Source organism: Callionymus lyra, chromosome 3 (genome assembly GCF_982586985.1).
Source record: "Callionymus lyra chromosome 3, fCalLyr1.hap1.1, whole genome shotgun sequence".
NCBI classification, from domain to species: domain Eukaryota; kingdom Metazoa; phylum Chordata; class Actinopteri; order Syngnathiformes; family Callionymidae; genus Callionymus; species Callionymus lyra.
Genome location: NC_141820.1, coordinates 38,694,549 through 38,719,774, shown reverse-complemented (window position 1 = coordinate 38,719,774; position 25,226 = coordinate 38,694,549). Strand labels below are relative to the sequence as shown.

The window sequence follows — 25,226 nt, the reverse complement described above, 5'->3', positions numbered from 1 at the left end:
TGAAAACAACAGCCTCTTCAGAACCAGTTACACCACACTAAACTATGACGTCAGCAGTAGCTGAACAAGATGAAGGACCTTCAACTAAATATCTTCAGGTCATAAGTTTACTTATTGATCAAACTAATAATCCCTGATTGACTCTGTTCATAGAGTCATTCAATTTAGTAAAATATGACATTTATAATGAAATAAAAGGTCTTTTATTCACCTATATATTTTCAATAACTAAACTAATTATAATATTCGACGATTGTCGTAAAATCTGTATATAAAAAAAGAGAAAGCCAGAAGGCAGAACTATTCATATACAACTAGCCAGACTGCTGCACTGACACCATGTGGCCACAACACGGGATCACAGCTTAAACATGTCATTTTTTCAGGAAGTTTATTTTCACTGCATCGTTTCAAGTAGTCAAAAATATATTTCCAAAAAAACATCAGATTTCCAGTATTTTAAAAAAAGATACAATTACAGCATTTTGAGGATTTAAAATATAGTCAACAGGTTTTCCAGCAGCTCGAGAGGAATGAAATTCAAGAACTGCATGATTTTTTTTAAAAACACTAGTAAGACGTCTTGATTTTCTTGATGTTGAAACGAATGGATGTACAGGAACTGGCAGCAACACTGATGAGGAACATCACGAGAATGAATAAATAGGAGAAATAAATGGTTCACAGCAGTACGAAAAGCTAAGTTCACATTTTTCTCAGTAGTTTGTAGCTTTTGTACACAAGATGATGTCAGCATAAATCTGAGTTTTTTTAGGCAGAATTCCCAGTTTTAAGGAAAGTGGACACAGAAGTTCTATGTTGGATAACAAAGATGAAATTTGGGGAGTTGAAGCTGACTGGAGCGCCACGAGAATACAGTTACTTGGAAAAGGACAAAAACATTGAAGAGTTTTGGAAACACCCAAGATAAGTAGAAAGTGCAACCTGATGCCTGAACTTTGGTCATAATTTAAATAATTGACAGACCACTTAATATTTTTAATTTGTTTCTGTTTTCATTCTTCAACGCTATTTTGAGTGATATGTGTTTGTAAAACCAACTTTAGAAAAATACTGGACCTTAATTGTGAAATAAAACTTCTAAATGTAAAAATTCATCAATAGTTAGGAGGCGCTTCTGTTCATCGTTCACTTGGTCACATTGAAGATGGATATGGAACTTTGCTGAACCAGTAGTCTGAGGACACTTGTGCTGCGTGTTGGCAGTGAAAGCTCTGAGCAAAGACGATCAGAAGATCACAAATTCAGCAGCTGCAGAACCTCAGCCTGGCAGCAGCTGCAACAGCGTTCACGGTAACTGTCACTGGACAGTGTGAGGAGCCATCTTGACTGGTTGGTCTTCAGGGCGGACATCGGACATTCAGTGCAGGCCGTCTTCCAGAGAACCTCTGGTCTCCCAGATCTTCACTGTCCTGTCGCTGCAGACACAAGTAAGACATAAAAAAAAGATAACGTTTTTTTTCGTTTCCTCAGGGCCTCGGATCTGGTTCCGCAGTAAATGGGTCAGAATCTGAAGTCAAACTCACTCAGACGCTGTGAACAGCTGACTGCTGTTGGTCACTAGGCTGTTGATAGGGCTGTCATGTCCCTGCACTTCCCCTAGGGGCGCCAGTGTGTCGGCATGCCAGAGCCGCAGCAGTCCACCTCTGCATCCACCAAAAAGCACCGGCGAGTCAGGAACAACTCCAAGTGCGCTGATCCAGTCCGTCTGAGTGCTGACCGACTGCTGGCAGAAACAGGCAATATTAAGTTTAATTTTCTATTTTGCCAAGACAGCTGTTTGCACCTGCAGCAAGTGTTTGCTGGACAAGTCCCACTTGTTGATGTGCAGGTCTCTGGAGGCGCTGTAGAGCACATCTGCATGCACAACCAGCGCTTCCACGCTGTCCTGGTGGGCCGGCTCAAACGTGTGAGAGCAGCTGACGCTTCCTTTGGAACCTTCGGTGACCTCAAACATCTGAACAAAAAACACACAACTTAACAATCACCACAGCAACATTGAGGACTCAACTGATCTCCTACTTTAAGGTGATGGTCTTTGGATCCAGTCAGAACCACGTCCTGTCCGTGTCCCAGCTTGTCTACCGCCATACACGTCACCAGGCTAGAATGACCCGTTAGCTTCCCGGTGGAAACAAACCTGCACAAACATAATGTCCAGATGTCAATAACTATGTATCAGCCCACTGCGACAAACTACGATTTAAATCAACATTTTCAACTGAAACCAATATCATGCTAACTGATGACTTTTAACTACATTTTCACTAGAGGCTATGCTAAATGCTAATTGATAAACGCTTAATGCTAATAGTCAAACACAAAACTATATCTTAAACAAAAGAAGGCTATGTGGGCTTTAGACTTTGCTGAATGTGACCTCACAAGAATCATTTTTATTGATCATGTGACCTAGATTAGTTCCTTAATTGCATTGAGGATTAAACCTAAAAGCATTCCGTTTTCTTTTTTTGACAAAATTGTGTCACATTTTTGTAGTTTTGTCGAGAAACAGCTCATGTAAGATGCTTACTTCCGCAAGTCCCATGTGCGAACTGAGTTGTTGGATGCAGCGTAAAGGAAGGTTCCCGACGGGTTGATAAAGATCTGGTTGATCTGACTCTCGCCTGGTGGGATTGTTAGGCTGCGTCCAGATGAGGCGGCCTCGCTCACCTGACCAGACGACCTGCAGAGACCGTTAGACTATGAAGACTTTTCAAGGTCGTGATTAGCATTGTTAGCTTGTTAGCTTACGTGAGGGTTCGTATACACTTGGCAGAGTCTCGAATGTCCCAGACTTTGATGTATGCTGTGGAGACGGTGAAGACTAGACTGGACGTGTAGCTGTGAAGGGACAGGCGGTTGTCAGTGACTCAGTCAGACGACAACATAAACAACACATCGTACCGAACTGAGACGACACTGCTGGGGTGGTCGGACAGTGACATGATCTCCTGACCCGTAACCAGATTCCACACTTTGCATGTCCTGTCTGGAAACGCATTTTCATTTTAGGTTTCATTCTTCACTCTTCTTTTGTGTCAATGTTTCCACCTCTTGACCCAGTGAACAGCAGGTCATCGGTGGCGTCCACACAGAGCACAGGTTTGGTGTGGCCCTCTGCGACGTACACACACTGGAGTTTGGCCCGGCGGCTATTCTTATGTGGCGACACAGGGTTGATGACACCGCTGAAAACCACACGGCATATTCAGGCTTCAACTCAAACACCTAAAGCTTATTACTGTGACTCAGTTAGACATACCGATGGCCCTCACACACAGGAGAGTCGTCCACGCTGGAGAGAGAATAGAAAAGAGGGGTCAAAGATTATTTAGAAAAAGAAAAAACATTTTCCACATTTAGCATAGCTATCTTAACATGCTAAAAATATGAGCTCAGTAACACAAGATTATCCTCAAAATTGACATGTAAACGAAGCATGAATGTCTATGGCAGGGGTCACCAAAAAGGAGTAGCCCTTGTGCCTTTTAAGAAAAAAAAAAGATAAACAAATATATATCATTATTTCTTTCATGTTAAATCTATCAATATTCAATAGCTCTGTATTGATTTTTTTTTTTTTTTTTAAAGCTTACGATACGATATAACTCGATTCACTGGCATAATTTCCGTAACGTTTTGGGGGATTTTAATTCATATTTCCGTAAAATTTTTTATTAAGAATCCAAATGCAAATATAAATAAGTTTTTGTGTTGCAATTAAACTCGCCCGTCATTACATCCTCTGCAGCTAACGATGACTGATGGCGAGAGCATACAGTTGACTTCAGCTGCTTCTAAAGCTGATGTTTGGACATGTTTGTTTTTCAGTACTATTAACTCAACCCAAAGAGAGTGGAGCAATCACAAGATGTCACTAACCTAAAATCATTCTAAACATTATACAAGTGTATCCAAATGTTTGTATCGCATTGTGAGCTGAACATATTATACCGAATCGTATCCTGAGCGGAATATATCGTATAAAATCGTATTGTGAGATTAGTGTAGCTAATCAGTGTGTACCAGGTGTATTTTGATCTAGTTTAAGCTGAGGGTTTTTTGTGTGCATATGCTTCAGCTTTTGTGTATTTGTGCATGCGTGTGTATCAGTGAATGATCAATCCTGTTATAGTAATTGTACTTTTATGTACACACAGTAATACTGTGTGATAGTAGAAATTCTGCTGTCATGGGAAAAGAGATTAATTATTCAAAATTCACTCACAGAGTCCTGTCGGTGCCATGCTTGGTTCTAGCATCATCCTGGACCTTTCTGCTACTGAGTGGCGAGCACTCCAGCTGCTTCCTCTCAGAATCTGTGGGAGACCTGGACCCAGATCTGGACACCACAGAGGTCCAGTTAGAGGAGTCCAAGACCATTTAGCTCTGAACAGGACTTACAAGGCAACTGGTCGGATCCCAGATGGAGACATAGTCTGGAGGCGGTCTTGGGTTTGACTCTGGAGGTCCACGGGGGTGTCGTGACGTTCCGGGAGGGAGAGTAGGGGTTGGAAGTCTGCTGCTGGAGACTCAGAGGACAGATCTCCACTGCCGGCGTAGAGCAGCTCCATCTGGGTAGTGGTCCGCCTGCGGGCCTAGGGGGGCAGTCACATTTGCTCCAGTTTCCTCCCACAGCCCCCAGACATGTCACACAGAAAAAGAATGTCTCTACCTTGCTCCTGGGTCTGGATTCAGGACAGAACTTTAACATTTCTGACGCCAAAGTTCTGAAACAATTTTGTATTTTTATTTTTCATTTCACAGTCCAGGTTCAGGTCATGTGATATCGGTGGATACTCACCCTCCCTCTGCAGCCGGACTGCTGGACTCATCACTGCTGCTGTCCCCTCCGTTTTCTGAACCCATGAACATCGAATCATTAGCAACACATTAACACATATCAATAAATAAGTGTTTGGGTAAGTTGATGTTGAGCTCAAAGTGTGAGTATTTTGTGTATGTGTGTGCGTTTCAGTGTGTGTTTGTGTGTGCTTTGTATATCAGTGTCTGGTAATGTTTTAGAGCCTGTGTATTAGGGAAATTGATTATAATGAAAATCCCTGAAACACAAAAAAGGATAATTATAAATATTGAATACTTTTTCTAAAGGAAAAGAGAAAAAGTGAAATAAATAAATAGAACAAACAAGTGTTCTTCACTCCATTTTAATCTCTGTAAATAAGCCATAAAACAACCAACGTGTTGTATGTTTTTTTGAGGGTGTAGTTACGTTTTATCTTCTAAGTCTTCTATCTTTTAAGTTTGAATGTGTCCTTTAAGTTATTTGTACATTTACATGTGCGTTTGTTTTAATTGACATCTCTAGTGTGTGTTTGTATCTTTATAGTGTATATACGTGCTTGTGTGTGTTTTAGTAATTGGTTTAATAGTGTGTCTGTGTTGTATACATGATATTTCATGTAGAAAAGGATACTGAGAATAAGATACTGCAACCAGCAGGTGTTCCCAGAAAAATAATAAGCGGTAGAGGTAAATATTATGTGTTCAAAATGTGTAAATAAAGGATGAGGGGCTTAAGTCAGGAGGCATTCCTCAGCGTCAGAATATAAAACCCGTTAAAGGGGGACACAGATTGACTAAATCACAAACATTCGCAATAGGAGCTTGGGATTTTAGGATCTTGATAAGTGGGCGTGGCCAACATGTGGGAAACTATAGCTGTAGCAAAAGTTAGTTAGAGGACGAGGAGGGAGGAGGTAGAGGGCGTACACTGCAAGATTCCTTTAAAATGTCTCACAAAATATAATTTATTGTATAAATATATATATGTAAAATATGTAAACTGACTTTAAGACTAACTTAAAAAGGGGGATTCCATCATTAGTGTATAAACAAGACAAAATAATGACGAAATCTTGCAGGGTAAGCACTTTTTTAATTTGTCTTAAAACTGTCACTCACCTGACAACAGGTACCCTAACTCTGAGTTCAACAACAGCAAAAGAAAAAAATAAAATTAAAAACAACTGTAAAACATTCCTCTCAAGTATTTTGGGTCAAAGTAAATGTACACTAAAATTGAAGACGGAATAAAGAACCTGCCTTCCTCTATGGATAAAAGTGACGCCTCTAGTGGCCCCCTTAGTCATTGCACCTCCAATCTTTTTGAGGGATATTACTTACTTAAGTAAAGAGAATGAGTGCAAATATCTAGTTTGCTTCAGCTTTTTCTTCCCAGAACACTTGAAAGAAAGCTGGGAAGTGGCCCAGCAAACTCATGAGAAGACAAACAGGAGGAATGGAGAGTCGTTTCACCTTGCAGGGCGTTACCCAGCAGAGCGTCCAGCTCTGGGTTGATCTCAGCTTTCTCCTTCAGCATGTGGAACAGCAGCTGGTTCTGGGTGGAGCTGTTGATCTCTGTCTGCTTCAGCCGACCCTCCATCACCTTCAGCTGTGAGTCCTTCTGAGCCGCCTGTAGACCCTGAACCCACAAAACTCTGTTAATATTTGACACATCCCCCTTTGATCTCAGAACATAATCTATATAATATATAATATTACATGCTCTACTAAATGACCAACAAATCATGACAAAACCACCTAAACTCGGACAAGAAGTTGTAATTATGTTATTTCGCCAGTGGATGGGCGATACTTCAATTTGTGATTTATTAAAGTTTTAATGATATCATTGTGTTGTTGTTCATGCTGAACATGGCAAAATACTTTACATGATGAAGTTTAAATGAAACTTCCAACTCTCTTTTCATCCATGACATCCTTGAAGAAATGACAATAAGCCACCTGACCTGAAGTTAAATACTTCTATTTATTTTCAATATTACAAAACAATCTGACAAAAACATCTTAAAACATTGACATGACAAAACAAAGCGTTTAATGCTAGATCATTTAAATATATTATTTGTTCAAATTTGAGTCATCTTGGATAGGAAAAAAACTAAGAGCATAAATGTGTAATGTCATTCTAAGGTTATCATAATCACTCATTTTTGTAATTGTTTTTTTTTGTAAGGGAAGATTTAAAAAAATCAAATAAAAGGTGGCACCAGGAATAACATCAGGTACCTTGTTGATGGCAAAGGTCATGAAGTGGTCCAGCAGGAATCGGCATTCAGACAGATTACAAGAGCTGATCACCGTGGCAACATCAACCGTATCGCCTTCATCCTGTAAAAATATAAGAATATTAAAAAAGCATTCAAGTGAGGATCATTGACTTCAAATTAATGAAAAGGAGATGTCTCGAGGAATTGTAATTTAATCAATTAATTAATTGAGTTAAGTAATGACAAAAGACACATACAAAGTGGTAAACATAAATATATATCTAGATTTCTAATCTTCTAAAAAGAAAAAAAAATGTCCTATTTTCACGTTAACATTGACATTGTTGAGACTGAGCAATTTCTACAATCCCAACCCTAATTCTTGTAAAATATTAAATATTGACATTGAGTTAGAAGTTTGTGAGACTTTAATTATACTGTATGATGGAATTCAACTGAATGATTGAATATAACAGTAATGAAATATGTGCTTTTTATCAAGCTCCCGGCTCTCCATCTGACCTTTGCCTCCTCCATCTGCATGATATTCGCCTGACAGTCGGCGATGCTGTCGTTGATGTAGTCAATGTTGGCGCTCAGAGACTCCAGCTCCTCGTGCAGGGAGGTCAGCGTGCGGTCAGCATCTGGCCCCTCCACTGCCATCTTCTCCCTTTTTCGGGTCACTCGCTCTCTCCGCCGGGTCAGATCCTCTCGTTGCTGCAGAACACGGAAAGAGTTATGCATCATTCTGTCTGGTCATGTGATCAAGGCATTACCTTGAGCAGCCTGTTCATTTCCGACTCCATGTTTGAGATGGTCATCCTCTGCATAATGAGGTCAGTGACACGCCTCTCAAGTGACTGCCACTTGGCTCGGGCAGTCCTGCCCAACAGGGTCATATTTGTCCTTAGATACGAGCCTCGGCCGTTTAGAGAAGACACCCCAGGGGAGTGGAGACGGCCTGAAGCTGATCGATGAGGCGAGTCGTGAACCGATTCTGGGGCTCTCCGGCTCATCTTTCCTGACACAGGACGGGCCTGCCGCCTCAGAGCTGTCACCTGACCACAGACGGACAAATCAGACATCAACAATAGGACAACAGTCTCCATCAATAACTCTCGTCTCACCTCTTCGTTCTTCCTGCGCAAGATCAGCTCTTGTTGTCGCTTGTGCGCCTCCAGCTGCTTCACTTGGTGCTGCAGGCAGAAGAACAATTAATTAAGTATAAGTTGAAAGTCAAAGTAATTCACAATTCCAAAAAACTATTAAAAAAGTTATACATGCATTACTTTTTTTTAAATATACATTTTAAACAGATTTCTTTAATTTTTGAAAGCAGCTAGAGAAGATATTATTGGTTGATTTTGTTTGGAAACCTATTAGGAGTGTCATGGACATTTTGTTTCTTTTGTTCCTTCTGCATTATCATGAAAATTATTTTTTCACCCAAAATCTTAATTTCACTCATTTTGTGACAATAGAAGTTGTTCAGAAAGAAATTACAACAGGGAATAACAAATGCAGCCTGGAGTTATGGTCGGTTTAATAGCATTTTTCTTACCAACTTCAGTAGATTTTTATTTAATTTAATTTATTATATTATTTAATTTACAGAGATATATATATTTAATTATCTAAATCTATATCTATAAGTACCTCGGCTCGACGCTGGTCTTTCTTCAGAGTTGCGATCTCTCTGTTTCTCCTGCATTCTGTCACTCTGTTTCTCTCCTGCTGCTCCTTCATTTGACGCATCAGCGCCACCTAGTGGGTGAAATATGTCAACAGCAGGTTTCTAGAATAAGGGAATCATACTCCACCTTGGTCTTCTTCATCTCGGTCACGTCCACCTGCAGCTTCTTCAGCTGCTTCTCGTACTGCGACTGGTTCTTTAGTAGCCGAGCGTGTTCCTTTTGGGCCGACTGCAACTTCTGCATCTCCTTGTTCATGGAGCTAAGCTTCCTCTCATACTCCGCCCGGATCCGCTTTGCCTTCTCTTCCGTGCCAGACTCCACCGACCCTGAGAAGAAACATTTTCAATTGATTGACCTTCTCTGCAGGTCCAAAATCATTTTGACGAAATAATGTGATTAACACATAACAGGACCTGGCCTGGGGGCCACATTGGCTGGGTTCATGCAACCCTCTTGGTGAACCTATACAACAAACAATAGTTTTCTTGTTGTGCTCTGTTAATATCTCTTGTCCCTTAAAGTTGAAAGAGGAAAAAAATCGGAAAATTATAAAAAATAAAGTAACCTTGCACCATATGTATGTTTTTATTCCCATAATTGTTTCATGATTTTTATTTAAATGAAATACAGCAACTTTATCTGGGTTCACTTCTCACCCATGTTGTGCAGGACTTTGTCCCGCTCCAGCTGTGTGTCCCGGATCTTGTTGGTGAGCATCACCAGCTTCTGCTCGTACTGCTGCTTCAGGGTGTGTAGACGTCGCTGGCTGTTCTCCAGCTCGTCGATCAGCTTCTGCTTGATGGCGATCTCGCAGGTGATTGTGGCCAGGTCAGCCTGGACGTCATCTAACCCCAGCACAAAATATGACCACCAGATTGACACAGGAGCTTTACTCTTATTGAGCAGATCTTTACCTTTCTCTTCCAGTTCTTCAGAATCAGACCCCTCAGACGTCTCTTCTCCAGCCTCATCAGACTCCTCCTCTTCTTCAGCTTCCTCACCTTCCTCATGCTCGCTGGCTTCCTATTGGCGTGAACTCACAGTGAGATTTCCCGGGATCAGCATCAGCCTTCATTTGACTATTACTCTATCACCCACCGCCTCCTCGTTGTGCTCCTGCTCATTGTCCGGAGTCTTGACAGTGCTGTGGAGACACCATTAGTCAGAAGGGATGGAGAAGTTCCATTGATGGATCGACACAAGGATCAAGTGATTGACACATGCAGATTGAGTTTGCATGAGTTTGATGAAGTGATTATTAGAATCATGATTTCATGTCAACAACAGCATGAAAAGAAGTGATTCGCTGTCACTAAATCAGAAGCTTGTCAATCACACACTGCCGAGATTTGTTGTTCAGCTTTTAAATCTTCTAACTTATTCAGCCATCGCCATGAAAACATCTTTGTCTCGGGCTCCCTGAGAAATCTGAGAAGATTTTAACCTCTCTTTTATTTCTGAATATTTTCCTTCTTGAATATAATTAACAGAAAATAATATAAACATGTCACACCTACTCAACTAATGAAAAAATATTTTTATCCTTTATTTGATTGTCAAGAACATTCATAAAAATTGATTATAAAAATGTATATAAAGGATAGAGAAACATATATTTATTAGCTATATAAACATTGAATCATCTACAAACATCACAATAAAAGATAATATAAATAATAATTGCATCCAATAAAGCCTTACATTTTATATTTGTGTTCTTTCAAAGATTAAACATAATAATTATAAAAAGCCAGAAATACAAGTTGCTGATCAACATCATCGTCAAGTGTGTGTGGAGAAGGAGCAGGAAATAAAGGAGCTAGTCAGGAGGTCCTCCTGCCAGGATCAGGATAACCAGGAGTTTGGATTGGGATTAGGGTTTGAGTTTCACTACGACACAGAGATTTAATCGGGATTATTGATTAGAGCCGATCCTGGTCCCAAACCTGCCGGGCTCTTCCTGCTGGTGGTTCTCCTCATAGCGCCTCAGTCTTCAGGAGGATGAGGGTGGAGATGAGGATGAGGAAGAGGTGAGTGAGGAAGAGAATCAGCGTGAAATAAACATGAAATTGAACAATGGAATTTGTTCGTGGAGATGAATTAAATAATAGTCGCTCCCGGGACGTCTATGCAATGATAAACATGAATATATACATATTTCTTTGGTTGACACTATCAAGAATTTTGTTGATTCTACTCTGTGGAGAAATTAAATTGGTCTTCTCTGTAACAACCTATATCTATTTTTTTTTTTAAACATAGTAATTCTTCTCAATGTTAATAAATATACTAAAATTTTAAACATATTAAAAGGCAAAATCAGTTTATTTTATTTACCCATGTTTAGTACAAAACGTATGAAATGTTTTGTTATAAATTGATTTCAATATCAATACTTTCTATTATGTTATATAACATATTATATTAACCCTAACCCATGAAACATTTATTCACTTAAAAAAAAAATAATTAAAAGAGATAAAAATAATGCATGATAAAACCCTCCTCCTTGAAAAGGTGTGTTTAATGTATCTAGTCACCTCTTCTTCTTCTTCATTTCCTTCTTTTTAAGCTTCTGCAAGTCTCGCTTGGCCATCTGGATGACGTCACTGGTTTCCTTCTCGGGTGCGATCAATGAGGAGGAGAAGGATCCTGAGTATATGGAGGATCGTGCAGAGACTCGGGACAGAGTCTTCCTCAGGTTCTCATTCAGAGCTTCACTCTCAAGCAGTTTGGCTCTGGGGATGAAGAGTAAGAAACATAAGGTCTTCTTCAGATAAATAATTTGTTTGGAATAACGAAACCAACCGGAGCTCTTCAATCTCTGTGATGTAGTTCTGGATCATGTTGCCAATCTCCTCGCTGCCCTCCCCTGCAACATTCATCACATCATGACCTCCAATTCCAGTGACATCGAAAGTTATCCATTCATGAGATCATCCCTTCACCATGTGTCTTTACATCAGTGTGTTCATTTATTTATCTACACATCCATCTATGACCATTCATCTATTCTTCTGTCTGTTTATCCATCCATTTACGGCAAAAACCATTCATGCAAACATTAATCCACTTATGTTCATCCATAATTCCCCTTCATCTGAACATTGATTGGTCCATCCACAAATGGATCATCCATTCACTCGTCCATTCATCCATCCATCTACCTGCTCTGGCCAATGTGCTATTGGCCTGGTCGCTCAGAATGTGTGTGAGTCGGACTCTCTGGGCGTCGATCGTCTCCTGCATGGCCTTCACTCTCACCCTCAGGTTGTTGTTCTCCGCCTGCAGCATGGAGTTCTCGTGGACCAGGTCGTTGACCCCCTCAAGGCCGTCCTCGCCAAGCATTCTCTTACCCTGGACACAAGAAGCTGGTCAGCATGATACGCCCGTAACTTCTCTGACCGCCTCACCGTCCTGTACTCCATCAGCTCCATCTGCAGGCGGGCGATCTCTGTCCTCAGAGCGCTGATCTGTTGACTGGCCCGGTCCTGGTTTACTACCACCTTGTTCTTGATATTACGCGCCCGGTTGGCATATTTTAGGGTGTTGAGGGTCTCCATGAAGTCCCGGTCTGACGGGCTGATGCACGCAATCATTACCGTCTGACTGCAGGACAAACCATAATACAACTTTATTACATTTGTTATTGAATCAGAAAATGTGTTTAATTGAATTTGTTGTGTTGACATTACAGAATATAAATATATATTAAATAAAAATAATAAAACAAAATAATACATTACCATAAAATATCATATGAATAAATGTATATAGATTGTATGATTTAGGTGTTTCACAATATGATTCCTGAAAATGACTGTAGTGTTTTTGTGACCGTCTTGCCATTTTTATGTTGTCAAATTTGTAAACAAAAGATCTCAGAATATTTTCAATCTTTAAATTCTGCTCCCAGCCAGATTATATCATTGCATTAAAATAAACCAGTGGTTTAACTCTAAACGTATATAAAGAAAAACGAATAAAAGTTTTTGTTTGGGGGTAAAGGTGTTTCTAATGCAATAATAGTCATATAATATAAACAGGTGATAGAGTTGTCATAGATTCATGTCAAACTATGACAACATGCTGTACTATGAGTAGAGCCATTTTATTATGAAATTAAGAATCACTACTTTTCCTGACCTGTTTCCCCCGAGAGAGTCCTGCAGCAGCCGAGTCAGTTTGGAGTCTCTGTATGGGACATGAGTCGATCGTTTGCCGCGGTCGCCCAGAGCACTGATCACATTCCCCAGGGCCAGCTAGAACATGAAAAGTTCAAATAAAAAAAAAAGTCAGAAAATGTATACATTAATTATTCTGTCAAGAGGTTTAAGATCTACTATTATCTATATTTAGCTATATTTTCCACTTCACCACAAACAAACCATGTTTTGTTTCTACATTATAGACAATAAACACCATTCAGATTCTATTCAAAAAATACAATATCTGGCCTACGGGGGCAGTGTTTACTATAAACCAGCGTGTCCTAACTTTTGAAGAGTAGAAGTTTCTACAGGAGTGCTTGCTAGTTGTCTGTTGTGTATTCTGAAATAACATTAGCTGACATGAATGTTTGAAATTAAATGAATGTCCTTTTTTTAACGAGAAATGAGAATAAAGACTTTGTCCCTGAATGTTCATCTCATGCTCAATTCTTCCCTGACCCTAGAACAAGATGCCAAGATACTTAAAAGTAATATCATAGAGAAGATTCTTACCAGACCACAGTTGATGGAGATCCCCTCTTTCGCCCTTTCTCCCGTGGCACCAGTCCTCTTCAGCCTCTCAGAACCAGCCAGGTCCACAAAGTGAAACTTAGCCGACAGAGTCTCAAACTCGTTGATGTCCGAGTTGCTAGACAGCCTGTTGTCAGTTTTGTTATCCTGTGTGCGGGAGCATTAGTTGAAGAAGCAACTGTTTATGAATAGTAGAGATGCACTCACATCGTTGTCGGGCGCACAGACTCGGACTTGGCACAGGTGTATGGTGAAGATGGCGTGAGACCGTGAGCTCTGGGCATTCATCTGGGTGCTAGCGGTCGTTCGAGACAGAGCGCCAAGTTTCAAACACTGAATCATCTGAGAGAGAATATTAAAAGAGAGTTCATGTCTGACTTAGCTGTGATTCGGTCTCTGTTCTGTTTTGTGTTGTAGCTCACAAAACTTTGTTGAACGTTTTGTGTCATTGCTTATTTTAAATAAGACATTGAGTAGGCTAAGTATTTCTTTTATAGCATTGTGAGTTGTCATACTTGCTTCAGTAGTAGAATATCAACCCTTTAAAAAGTTACTATATTTACTATATAAATGCACCAATAAAAAGGAAGCATGGCTAACAATCAGAAGTGGCTCAAATCAAAACCATGTTTGAACTATTTAATAAGTAAGCAGCTTAAAATAAGATGTTGGTCTGGGGGAAAACACTTTCTGTAAGCATTAAAGATAATGACTCAGAAATCGAGCCAATGCCCAACAACACTCTGCTTTTATTACTCATCCACTCCAGACAACTTCACTGACCTCTGCTGCGGTGGTGACGGTTCGAGTGGTGACCCCAACAGTGTAGATCCCTCCGTTGGCATCCTCATGGATCTTGATGTTGGACTTCAGCCTACGCGCCTCCAGATCTCGAGTGGAGTCAAACAAGTCCAGGACCTCCTCGTTGTAGAGCTGCAGGGAAATCACAACTCACAAATTTAACAAATAAAATATAATAAAATCATAATAAGTTAAACTTTTTTGTAAGGATTACATTCATCCATTCTTTTTCCTAATTTAACTTGTGTTTTAAGTGAAGTAAAAAGATTAAAAATATATCAGAAAATGTAAATATATATAATTTATATTACCCTATTCTTACAAATATGACCAACTGTTAGTGTAACACAATCTGTCTTTATTAAGTTTTTACTTTGTAGTGAAAAATTTATTGTAATGTCTTCATTTTTACAACAAGGTTTCATTTGGTAGCACTGCAGAGGTCAGAGGTCGTTAGCTGCTTCCTCACCAGCTGCTCATAAATAAAGTTTTGAAGGCAGAGACCCACTGATGACACTTTAATGGTTCTCGTGTCAACTGGACGCTTCATCCCATACTACACCCCGTTTAACCTTTGACCTCCAGGCTGCTACCAGTGTAAGAGACATTGAAGTAGGAGAAAAACAAAGAGTGTGAGCTGCTGCACCTCCAGGAACTGAGCATTGATCTTAAACTCCGGGACTGGTCTCCCCTGATCGCCGGCAGCCTGGCGACGCTCCTCGATGCCTTGGAACAGGTGGTTGACGGCTCTGGGAATGATACCCAGCTCGTCCTCAACGATGTTCACGTCAAAGCCGGTTCCCATGGTGTAGGTCTTCCCAGAACCCGTCTGGACCAGTGGGAGAAGATGATGTTACATAGTGCAGGCGTGTTTCACGAGATCCGATCTCAGGCAGGTTAAAACATCATCCTAACTACACCTTTGATTCATCATTCTGACTTCATGATCAGACGCTATTTAAGCAAACAACAAAAACAAAATGTTAACTTTTTCTTTACAAAATATAATATTCAGAATATTCATTTTAAACTTTTTATTTCATTTTTATTAATGTAACTTTATTCATTATTATATTCTTGTGTAGTTTCTAACCTGTTGTTGTGTTTTTTTGTTTTCTCAGTGTAACAAAATAATACATTCTTTGGAGAATAAAAGCGGTTCAGTCCTGATAAAGGTTCTGAGGTAGGAGGGGCTAAAGGGGGACGAATGGTTCCCATAGTGACGATTAAGGCATCCGACATTGGTAACAAATGCTAAGGCTGCCCCACAACTCCCCACGAGAAGCCCGAATGAAACAGTGAGAATAGTGTGTGAGTGTGAGTGTGCGTGTGCGTCCTACGCTGCTTTGTGCTGAAGGTCTTTTGACATAATCACAATGGTCGACTGAACAAGGCAATATTATGAATAGACACAAAAGCAGAAAAAACAAACAGAGATTCTGATTTAATAAAGTGCCAGAATATACTTCCCTCAAATATATTTAAATATAAAAAAAAAGTTTATTGCAACCAGTTCACTCCACAAAAGTGTTAAGACTATGTCCGTCAGAGGAAGAATGTCAATTTCCCCCTCTTTGAATATAAGCAAATGATCCGGTGTGTACTGTACCCAGTTTAACTTGTTTATTTCCTTGGTGTGCCTGAGAAACATTAAAGTGAAATCAACTAGATGACATCATAAAACATCATGACCAATGGCTTCTTATTGTAAGGAAAAGCTATGGTTTGAATTAAAAACTTTTTTACCTATTTTAATTTTTCCATCTTAAAATGATTTAAAGGAATATGGTATGGAAAATGTGTATGTCATGCCTTTTTTTTTCAATATTCAAACTATTTCAAAGGACAAAAGCAAAAAGTTCATGTGGTCCCCAGACTGCCCTTTTACCAGCCCTGCACTACTCTGGTTGCTCTCTTTGCCCTTTGATTCAGCTCAGCTCTGTTCTCAAGAGAATGACTTCAAGATTGCTTCACCTCCACTGTTTTTAATCTAATCAAAAACCAGTAACAAAGGCACTTAATGAGGATTTATAGCATTAGCAATGTGTTAATATTTAAGGTGCTAATATTCAACCGCAGGTCTAACCACAGAAACACAATGATTCTTGGTATGTAACTGTTGGTAATGAAGCTCGCTTGTTTCAGCCGTCAGTTTGATCTACGATTCTGCAAGTCGATACAAGTACATGCATCAGTGGTGCTGATCCTGCTTCTCTATTACTGAACGGGAATTTACAGAGGTCCTAAACATGAAGCTGAAACATCTTCATATGTGCAGACCTGTCCATAAGCGAAGATGGTGGCATTGTAGCCTTCGAAGCAGCCTTCAATCAGACTCTGCGTGCAGTTGGTGTAGATGGCGTCCTGCTGGGTGTTGATGTCAAAGACGTGGTCATAGGTGAAGGACTTATCATTGCCCAAGACCACCTGAGGCTCCCCGGGCATTACATAGGTGCAAATGTGGCAGCCCTCAATCTTCTCCTTGGCTTGCTGAGGGCGAATCCTGCAAAACACAAAAGGCACTTTAGACTGAACTGTCATTTTTACTGAGCCAACTGAACACTTTAAATTAGGGGCTGCATGATGATGAAAAAGTTAACTGTCCTGTGCATAACTCTCGGTAACAAAGAACTATATCCCGGGCAATTTTTTTTAGATGTAGTGGAAACTTACTTTGCAGGGCAGATTCCCCCCCCCCCCAACCATACCTTTTAATGTGGGCTATGCCATTATTAGATATCCAGATATCAGAAACTAAAATTAGAAAAAAACATTTTAATACGCCCTCCGGATTACTTTACAAAAAACGGATCAGAGCATGTTCACATCTTAACAAGTGACCATTAGGGTGTTGGTCTGTGCATGCATCAAGGACTGTGATCAAGAATGTGATGATGAGTCACTGCAGGTTTGAATTTAACTGTCTGAAGACAAATCATGTCTTTCACTGCTGCTCACTGAGCTTTGGAGCCTGCAGTGCCGCCTCTCTCCTGCAGGCAGGACAGTGCTGCCACTGTTCACTTCAGTCCGCTGGGTAAACAGTTCCACCCTGGATTTCATTAGAAACTGTTCCGTTTGTGCATCTGAGCATAAACACACTGCTATGACATCACTTCCTCCATGAGCCCTTTCCTCAGATCATACCTGAGTTAACTGTCCATCTGAAGAAAAATTATGTCAGGGATCTTTGATGGGTAAATCGGTTTCATTTACAATAATAAACACCAGGATGCACATTCACTGTGGACTAGTATTATCACCCGACGCCTGTGTTAAATATGAAATACAGTAGGTCATTTGCGGTGGAATTATTACATTACAAGTCACAGACATGGCACATTTGCACAGGATTCAATCTTTCTCCGCAATTATTACAAATCGTCTTTGGTCCACAGGTAATACTTATCCCGTGCGAATTGGGCTTAATTAAAACTGAATGAATTAAACTGAATCATGTGCAATGATCACGATAAATTGCTTTTTCATAAACATGTTTTCTGTTAAAAAAAATTAACATTAATGACCAACACAACATTACAGATACTCACTACACAGTGTTAATCCTTGACTTATGTGATTGTACATATGGTTCTCAAAGTCATCAGTAAAAGTTATGAACAATACAAGAAGTGAAGTAAGAATCTGTACATTCCATTCATTCGTACACAGAATCTGGATAATTGTCCTTTTTGCAGCTTGGAGTAAGGTTTCAGGTTTGTCTTGCTCAGGTTACGTTCTGGGGAACAAGGGGTCACTATTATGTGTATTTTGAGAAATGTACTTAACATTCAGATCAACACTCAGAAGCCAAACACAACCTTGTTGAAGGGGAAGTCTGATGGTATGTTATTAGTGTGATTATAATCTGACACACCTCAGTCAGTGGTTCAACCACAAACACTCTCTGCTGGTTAAATAGGGGCTACCCTTCATGATAATCCCACTCCTCGTGTGACACAGAATAAATTCAACTCTACCACATGTAGGGTAAAACAAAGTCAAAGCATAATGTCTTTCGAGGGCCGAGTTGAAATTGTTCACATGAATGAGTAGGTTGGCTGTACAGCAATAACAGTTGATCTGATGTGACAGTTCAAGCAAATCTGAGTGTGTGCAGGATTATGGCTTTACAATCACCATCAGAGTAACTGCACCCTCAATGACGTACCATGACAGCAAATAAGTGTTGGGGACTCAGATGTGAGAATCCGACCCACTTACGGTTTTGCAAATAAATTAATTGGATAGTTAATATTTATTTTATAGTGGGCTTTAAAATATAAACTCTTGACTGTCGCTAGGCATACTTGTTGAAGTTAATCAAGTTAATGATTCTGTTTAACTTCCTCTCTTTTGATATTTGAAATATTAAATTCAACCATTCAATATTCTGATGGCACTAATATACTTCTATACCTGTCTAGCTGCCTTAGATGTAGCATGTAGCATTGACTGTTATCTGGATGATATGCACGAGAGATAAAAAAAAAAAAAATCTTTAACTCACAGGGGTTGAATAAACTGCAAAGGCCTCAAAGGTTCAGTGTTGTCCTCATGTAAGTCATCAAGTGATCAAGGGTGGAACACATTTTCAAACCGTTTATGCCGACTTTCTGCATTAACGCAGACTTAAGCTCAGGAAAATTATAATTTAAATCAAATTTAATTTGGCCTCACTAAGCATGTTGCTATTGGATGATAAGTTGTTGGTAACCAAACATTATTATTCATGTCAGAGACGCTACCGAATATAAATAAAGACAATTTTGTTATGCTTGATGTTTTACAAAATCCATATATAAAGTATCCTTTAAATGTGGAATTATATATATTATATAGTCTTCTCTCTTCTAGACCTCACTCTCAATTCCTTACATGGTTACATCATTTAAGTCATCAGGGTCTCAGGGCTAGCCAAGTGCTCTACTTGGTATTCAGCCAAAGAGTAACTTTAATGTCTGCAATTTGCCGCATGCGTTGAACCAACTTAGGGATGCCAAACGGCTCATATGGGGCCCACAGCCCAACTTGCCATGGTTGGAGCCAGTTTTACTCTTTAAACTGCTCGCCAGCACTCACTCACTGCCTTCTCCAACCCCATCTGAGTGGATGACAGATCTCCACCATGACAGGAGATGACGGATGTAAACAGCAGGATTATGCTCAAACTGGGGAATGATGTGATAAGTTCAGAGGGCAATACACACTTCATTGAACCTCACACACAATCCTGTAGGCAAACTACGCTAAATGAAGCAAAGACAGACTTAACCGAGAGGAGCTTTGTCAGCTTCTCAGCACGCGACCAGTCTCTTCCCAGGTCCCATTACTGCAATTACTGTGACTGCAGGAGAAACCAGTTTAGCTATGATGGTGACGGAGTGACTTATTCGATTAAAATAAGTAATCACATAACAGAAATTGCTGATGAATCATGAACTCCTCTGATCTCATTTGAAACACACATGACATCCCTTGAGATGCTATAGTCATCGTGACAACACCAATAATGGATGTCTAATTCTAAAAATCAGTACTGCTGACCTCGCTGTGATTCACCAGAACATCTGAGCCCACAAGCCAGTCATCATGGTTCATCATCACCTAGTGCGTATTTTTAGATGGAGGCTAAGTTCACAGATTTCCTATAGATGTCATAATGTTATCTTTTTCCCAAACTGACTTAAAAGAGGTTGTTTTGTGAATATTCATCATATAAAGTCCAACAGCCAGCGACGTTAATGCGGCTGAGGAATGTCAGACTGTGTTTTGATGAACATGTGAGGCGACAGTCGGGTTTAATGGCAGTATCGCTGACCAGCAGAGATTAGCTTCTCCGTGTATGAACTCAAATGCAGGTAAACAATAATAGAGTTCTCATCCACTCGTGTGGAAACTACTCCGACACTGCCTAGAGGTGTGCCATGAATGTATTACGTAATGCTGTGCACAAAAGCTGGTACAATTATAAATAGCAGACATGAAAAAGTGCTTCTTTCTTAGGGTTTTTTGCTTCAAGGCTAATGCAAAACAAGTAAACGCTAAAGGAAATATTGTGATGTAAGACATGAAGGTCTAAAGGGACATTTCCAGACAACAAGTCGAGCAGTTTGAAGAAGGTTCAGGTGTTATAATTAATATGTTGTGTATCTGGTGTTTCAAATAGAACTGCGGTGTATTTGATGTCTAATTCAAATATAGTCTGTGTGACCTTTAGAGCACTACAACAATCGACTATCTGAATAAATTGTTGTAGTATTGGCATGTCTAAAAGTTACCACAAGAAAAGGTATAAGTTACCTCTTCATACTATCTGGTGCTAATGTCACATGACAGAACATCACGTGGTCAGGATACTGTGTGCCGTTTAGTCAGATTCTTTTGATCAACAGAAAGTACTGTGTCATAAGCGGGTTACTGCTACAGGACCACCTCAGAACCCATGAAAGTCATGTTATTTTTATTTTATTTTTTTTTTTAGAATCCCTTATTAGTCCCGCGAGGGGAAATTCAGCCATTCACACATACTGACGGGAGTAGGCACAAGCATACATTGCTGTTCTTTCTCTGGATTCTATGACAAGAACTGGTGAAGATGCATCATGAGACAGCAGTAATCAGTTGGTGACGTCAGAGAAGGGATTTGAGATAAAGACACTGGGGTTAAAAGCAAATCAACAAAGAGAGCATTCTGCTGACTTAAGCGTTTTTTCTGAGCAATGACCAATAAAAACACTCAAAATTAAATTGATCCTCTGTCACCATGACAACATGTGATACTAGAAAAAGGAAAACTCATAGCGGGTCAGCGACCACACCTTCATCTTGTTCTGGGGTCACATGACAAATGGTGAGACATGACAAGCGTACATGTCAATGAAGGATGATTTCAAGAAAAATAAATTAACCTATCATATCAATCATTACCTAATCATTTATATGATGTTGCATTTTTACAAAACATGATTTTAATATTTAAAGAGCCGCATGTAATGAGGCCGCAGATGGTTTGCAGACGATCTGCTTTGTGTGTCAGTTCACTTGAGCTACTTCATGAATATTTATGATGAATGGGTGAACGAATGCACACACACAAACACACTTTCCCTTGACAACAACCCATTAAGTAGCCAAGGTATGGGCTACAATAATAAGTAATAGCTACAGCTATTATCATTAGATTTGTATCAATGCAAAATATACAGTATATCTATATATCCAATGCTGAGAGCCAATAAGCACCCAGGATACTGGACAGCATGCTGACTTTTGTATCTCACACGTAGTCCAAAAGTTTTTAACTATTTTAGACCTGATTACAATGAGAAACATAGTCTCACCTCCAGCATGCACTGAGTCAGGCCCTAGAACTCCACCTAGCTGCCAAAGGCACCTAAATAGGGAGGGGTCCAGGAGAGGAGCCCTAACAAGATGCTTGGATCTATACAACTGGCTTCTTTTAGAGCAGCAGTGGTAGATCTCCTTTCCTACTCGGAAACACATTTACTGTTACCTGAATCTGATTTCTGTTTTACTTGACTAAAAAGGAGTGATGATATATAAGTGTTTCATCAGTGATGTATGCTTAGATAAGTGCTAGCAGACATTTACCTGGCAGGCTCAGACAAGTAATGTTCCCTCACACTTACCTCTTTCCCACACACAAAATAACATTGAAAATGATTAGCATCATTCTGACTATAATTAGAGTGTTACCACGGTAATAGATGCTCCACAAAATACTGCGGTCGTGTGCTAACATAGATGTGGAAAAGTTGATGAGTGAGTGAAAGTCAATTACTCTAAAAGGTAGAGGATGACTCACCAGGATTCATCACTGCCATTTATTAGGATGATGGCGAGTGTGTTTTGAGAGCTAAGGAGGGTGGTAATGAGAATTCTCTCGTTGCTCCTAAAAACATAAGTTGTTATCTTGGGAAAAAACCCACATACTCTCAAGATGATATTCACAAAACATTGAATATGTGTATGATTAGTAGGTAAGTAAGTAAGTACGGTAAGTAATTTATATTTGTAGAGCGCTTTTCCAGACCAGGGTCACAAAGCGCTTAAACAATCAAAACAATACTCAATAGAATATATACTTAAAAGGTCAAGATAACACTAATAACAACACAGGAGTTCCAGAAAATCAACGAGAAGCCTGCACAAATAAAAATGTCTTAAGATGTTTCTTGAAGGAGACGCAGAGTGAGAGGAAGATCGTTCCAAAGCTTAGGAGCAACAGCCTGGAAGGATTTCTCTCCTCTGGTCCTGAACCATGTGCGTGGAACCATCAGTAGATTCTGATCCACAGACCTCAGAGCCCGAGCTGGGGTGTAAGGCTGGATCAGATCACTGATGTAAGGAGGAGCCTGACCATAAATTGCTCTGAAAGTAAGAACCAGAATTTCAAAGTTGATCCTGAAAGAAACTGGCAGCCAGTGAAGAGTTTTAAGGATCGGAGAAATGTGAGTTCATCTACTTGAGCGGGTCAGAATTCTCGCTGCAGAGTTCTGAATCAACTGCAGGCGAGACAGCTCCTTCTTGTTAAGACATGAAAATAAACTGTTGCAATAGTCCAGACGAGAAGAAACAAACGCATGGATTACATGCTCCAGATCATGTTGTTACATCATTTTCCTAAGTTTAGAGATTTTCCTCAGTTGAAGGAAACTGTTTCTGGTCAGTTTTCTGCAGTGTTGAACAAGAGACATGTCTTTGTCAAATACAACACCCAGGTTTCTCAGGCTCAGTTTGACAGACTGACCTAAGTAACTCAAGTACTGAGAATAAACCCTGGAACCTTATAATCAGGAGTTTCAGTTTCGTCCACATTTAATTAGAACGTATTCTTGTTATCACCTCTAACTTAGATGTCACCGGACACATGTATAATAAAAACCCAAAGAGAGATAAATTAATTATTTGCTCATAAAACTACAAAAAAAACTGTAAATACTGATTAATAAACTTTTTCTTGAAAAGCAAATTCTTCCCTTTTCATGATTTAATAAAAATTGTGTAACTCAAATCTGACGAATCAGCTACTCGTGGTGTTGCTACACTTGACTGAAACAGTGGTGAGTTATATATAATATAATTAAATTATATTAATAAATGGTCCTAAGTTTTTAATGGGACTTGAAAAAGACTGGAGAGAATTTAGTAGTGTTGCAAATAACCATCTAGATCAAGAAGTGATGACAACTAGAATGCGAACACTGCTTTTAGACAGATACCATTGCCCAGCTAGTGGCTACGTGGGCAATTATATTCCCAAATCTAAGCGCTCTGGAAATTAATACAAAATATTTTTACCATAATCCTGTGTTAAAGTAACTAAGCCAGTAAGTGTGTTTTAAGGCATTTTATTTTTACTTCCAAATCCTGTTAGAATATCAAAATCATCTCAAATCCTCTAGTTGTGCCCTTATCATTGATTTGAATTCAGAAGATACAGCAAAGGCAAGTTTTAACTCTTGAATATGTTAAACATCTATTATAGTAGATGAATGAAGAAGAATGAATGAAAGGGAGCTGGGATGACAGACCAAAGTAGGTAAACTGACAGGACAGGAACTCCTGAATAAATGAAAGAACACTGAGGGAAGTCGGGAACAAACACGATATCACAACAAAAAGACGCGCCACAGGCTCAACAAACACGTTCTGGGTCAAAGTCTGAAGAACAATTGACAGAAAAGAGAAGAAACATGAGAAGGAGCGCTTTGTCTTTCTGTTTCGACGGATCGAGCTCACATGACCGTCTTTCCAAAGCAAACTCAGCTGCTCCACTATCACTGATGAGGTTATTGATTTGTGTTTTATTGTCGTCTGCCCTCTTTTGGTGCACACACAAACACACAACAGGATGTCATCGGTGTGTCAGAGTTTAAAGGTCAACAGAAATCTTTCTGACTATGACAGAAATTCCAATACTTTTGTTAATTATAAGCTAACCGCCAAAACAGCAGCTGTCTTCTGAGTATCTGACTGATGACAAAGCTCTATTTAGTATGTTAAATCTCCAATAAAATCCAAATAAAATATCCAACACTGTGACATGTTTATATTTCCATATCAACAAATCGCTGGTAACACTTTTAAATAGTGTATCTGTCTGCTAACCTGTTTAGCAAAAAGGTAATAGCTAAATAAATACAGTAATTGTTCAATTTCCCAGATAGCAAGAGAAAGTAACTACACATCACTAATAAAGTTGCATTTATAATTGAAATTATTTTTTTGTTTGTTTGTTTGTTTGTTAGTTTTCGCCTCATTATTTTTTTTATTTTATACTTTTTCTCTGACTATGGGTGGCCAGCTTTGTATTTTACCTCTTATCATATGTAAAGGAAACATTAGCAAGGCATTATTATAAGGTCAGGTCCAGAAGGCCAACAATGTGGACCTAAACAGTTGAGATACTTGGGTCAGTAAGAGGACCACCTCCCAGCACCGAGTAACACGGCAGAAGACTTCCTACAGTGACAAATGCATCATTTATAGGAACTAAAATAGGGTTTGTTTAAAAAAGGAGGAAAACATGTTATCATAAGGCTCTGACTTTCAAAATAAGAGCAGGTGCTATTGTTCGGAAGGATGTGATGATGGATGACGGAAGTCATCGCGGGGAAACGCGCAGGTGTGACACCGCAGCATCTCGAGAGAAGAGCTGACCTCTTACCTCAAAGCCACCCGGACCGAGCTCTCCTCTTGCCCGCTGGACATGTTTAGGTTTAAAAATAGCTCCTTGTGGTTCTTTATCCTCTTACGAGGCTGCGCCGCTGCTGCCGCCCGGGTCCTCCTGCTCCTCCTCGGCTGAAACTAGAGCCGCCGCGTCACATTATCCAATGACGGGAAACGCGAGCCGGGTCTGGATATCTGCGCTGGTCCGGGATGTGGTCTCACCTCCCTCCCCGCGGGCA

At 39.8% G+C, this 25,226-nt stretch overlaps 1 protein-coding gene across 2 annotated transcripts; it reads right to left on the bottom strand.

Moving 5' to 3' along the window:
• Nucleotides 1-374: 374 nt before the first annotated feature.
• Nucleotides 375-25,212, bottom strand: LOC148084718 (kinesin-like protein KIF21A). 2 transcript variants are annotated; one of them, XM_087787879.1, is made up of 35 exons: nt 24,986-25,212; nt 16,576-16,798; nt 14,942-15,124; nt 14,278-14,427; nt 13,702-13,836; nt 13,477-13,641; nt 12,899-13,014; nt 12,166-12,361; nt 11,920-12,109; nt 11,561-11,624; nt 11,293-11,490; nt 10,699-10,743; nt 9,851-9,896; nt 9,667-9,775; nt 9,409-9,597; nt 8,879-9,078; nt 8,715-8,822; nt 8,186-8,254; nt 7,835-8,116; nt 7,581-7,775; nt 7,078-7,179; nt 6,304-6,469; nt 4,829-4,883; nt 4,700-4,754; nt 4,429-4,622; nt 4,253-4,366; nt 3,287-3,319; nt 3,076-3,212; nt 2,929-3,013; nt 2,776-2,865; nt 2,555-2,707; nt 2,044-2,161; nt 1,808-1,978; nt 1,548-1,747; nt 375-1,439 (listed from the first exon to the last, which is right to left on the bottom strand). In XM_087787879.1, exons 1-35 carry the CDS (start codon nt 25,027-25,029, stop codon nt 1,382-1,384), a joined length of 4,638 nt encoding a protein of 1,545 aa, XP_087644005.1. In that variant the 5' UTR covers nt 25,030-25,212; the 3' UTR covers nt 375-1,381. The 2 variants fall into 2 exon arrangements, with proteins under 2 accessions (XP_087644005.1, XP_087644006.1); XM_087787880.1 differs by having other exon boundaries at nt 1,548-1,744.
• Between the last annotated feature and the right edge of the window lie 14 nt (nt 25,213-25,226).

Coding starts and splice junctions, on each gene's coding strand:
- LOC148084718 (XM_087787879.1), bottom strand. CDS start 25,029: ATGTCCAGCGGGCAAGAGGAGAGCTCGGTCCGGGTGGCTTTGAG. Junction 12,362..12,898: donor GACTCTCTCGGGGGAAACAG/GTCAGGAAAAGT, acceptor TTTGTCCTGCAG/TCAGACGGTAATGATTGCGT. Junction 2,162..2,554: donor CGCACATGGGACTTGCGGAA/GTAAGCATCTTA, acceptor ATGTTTGTGCAG/GTTTGTTTCCACCGGGAAGC.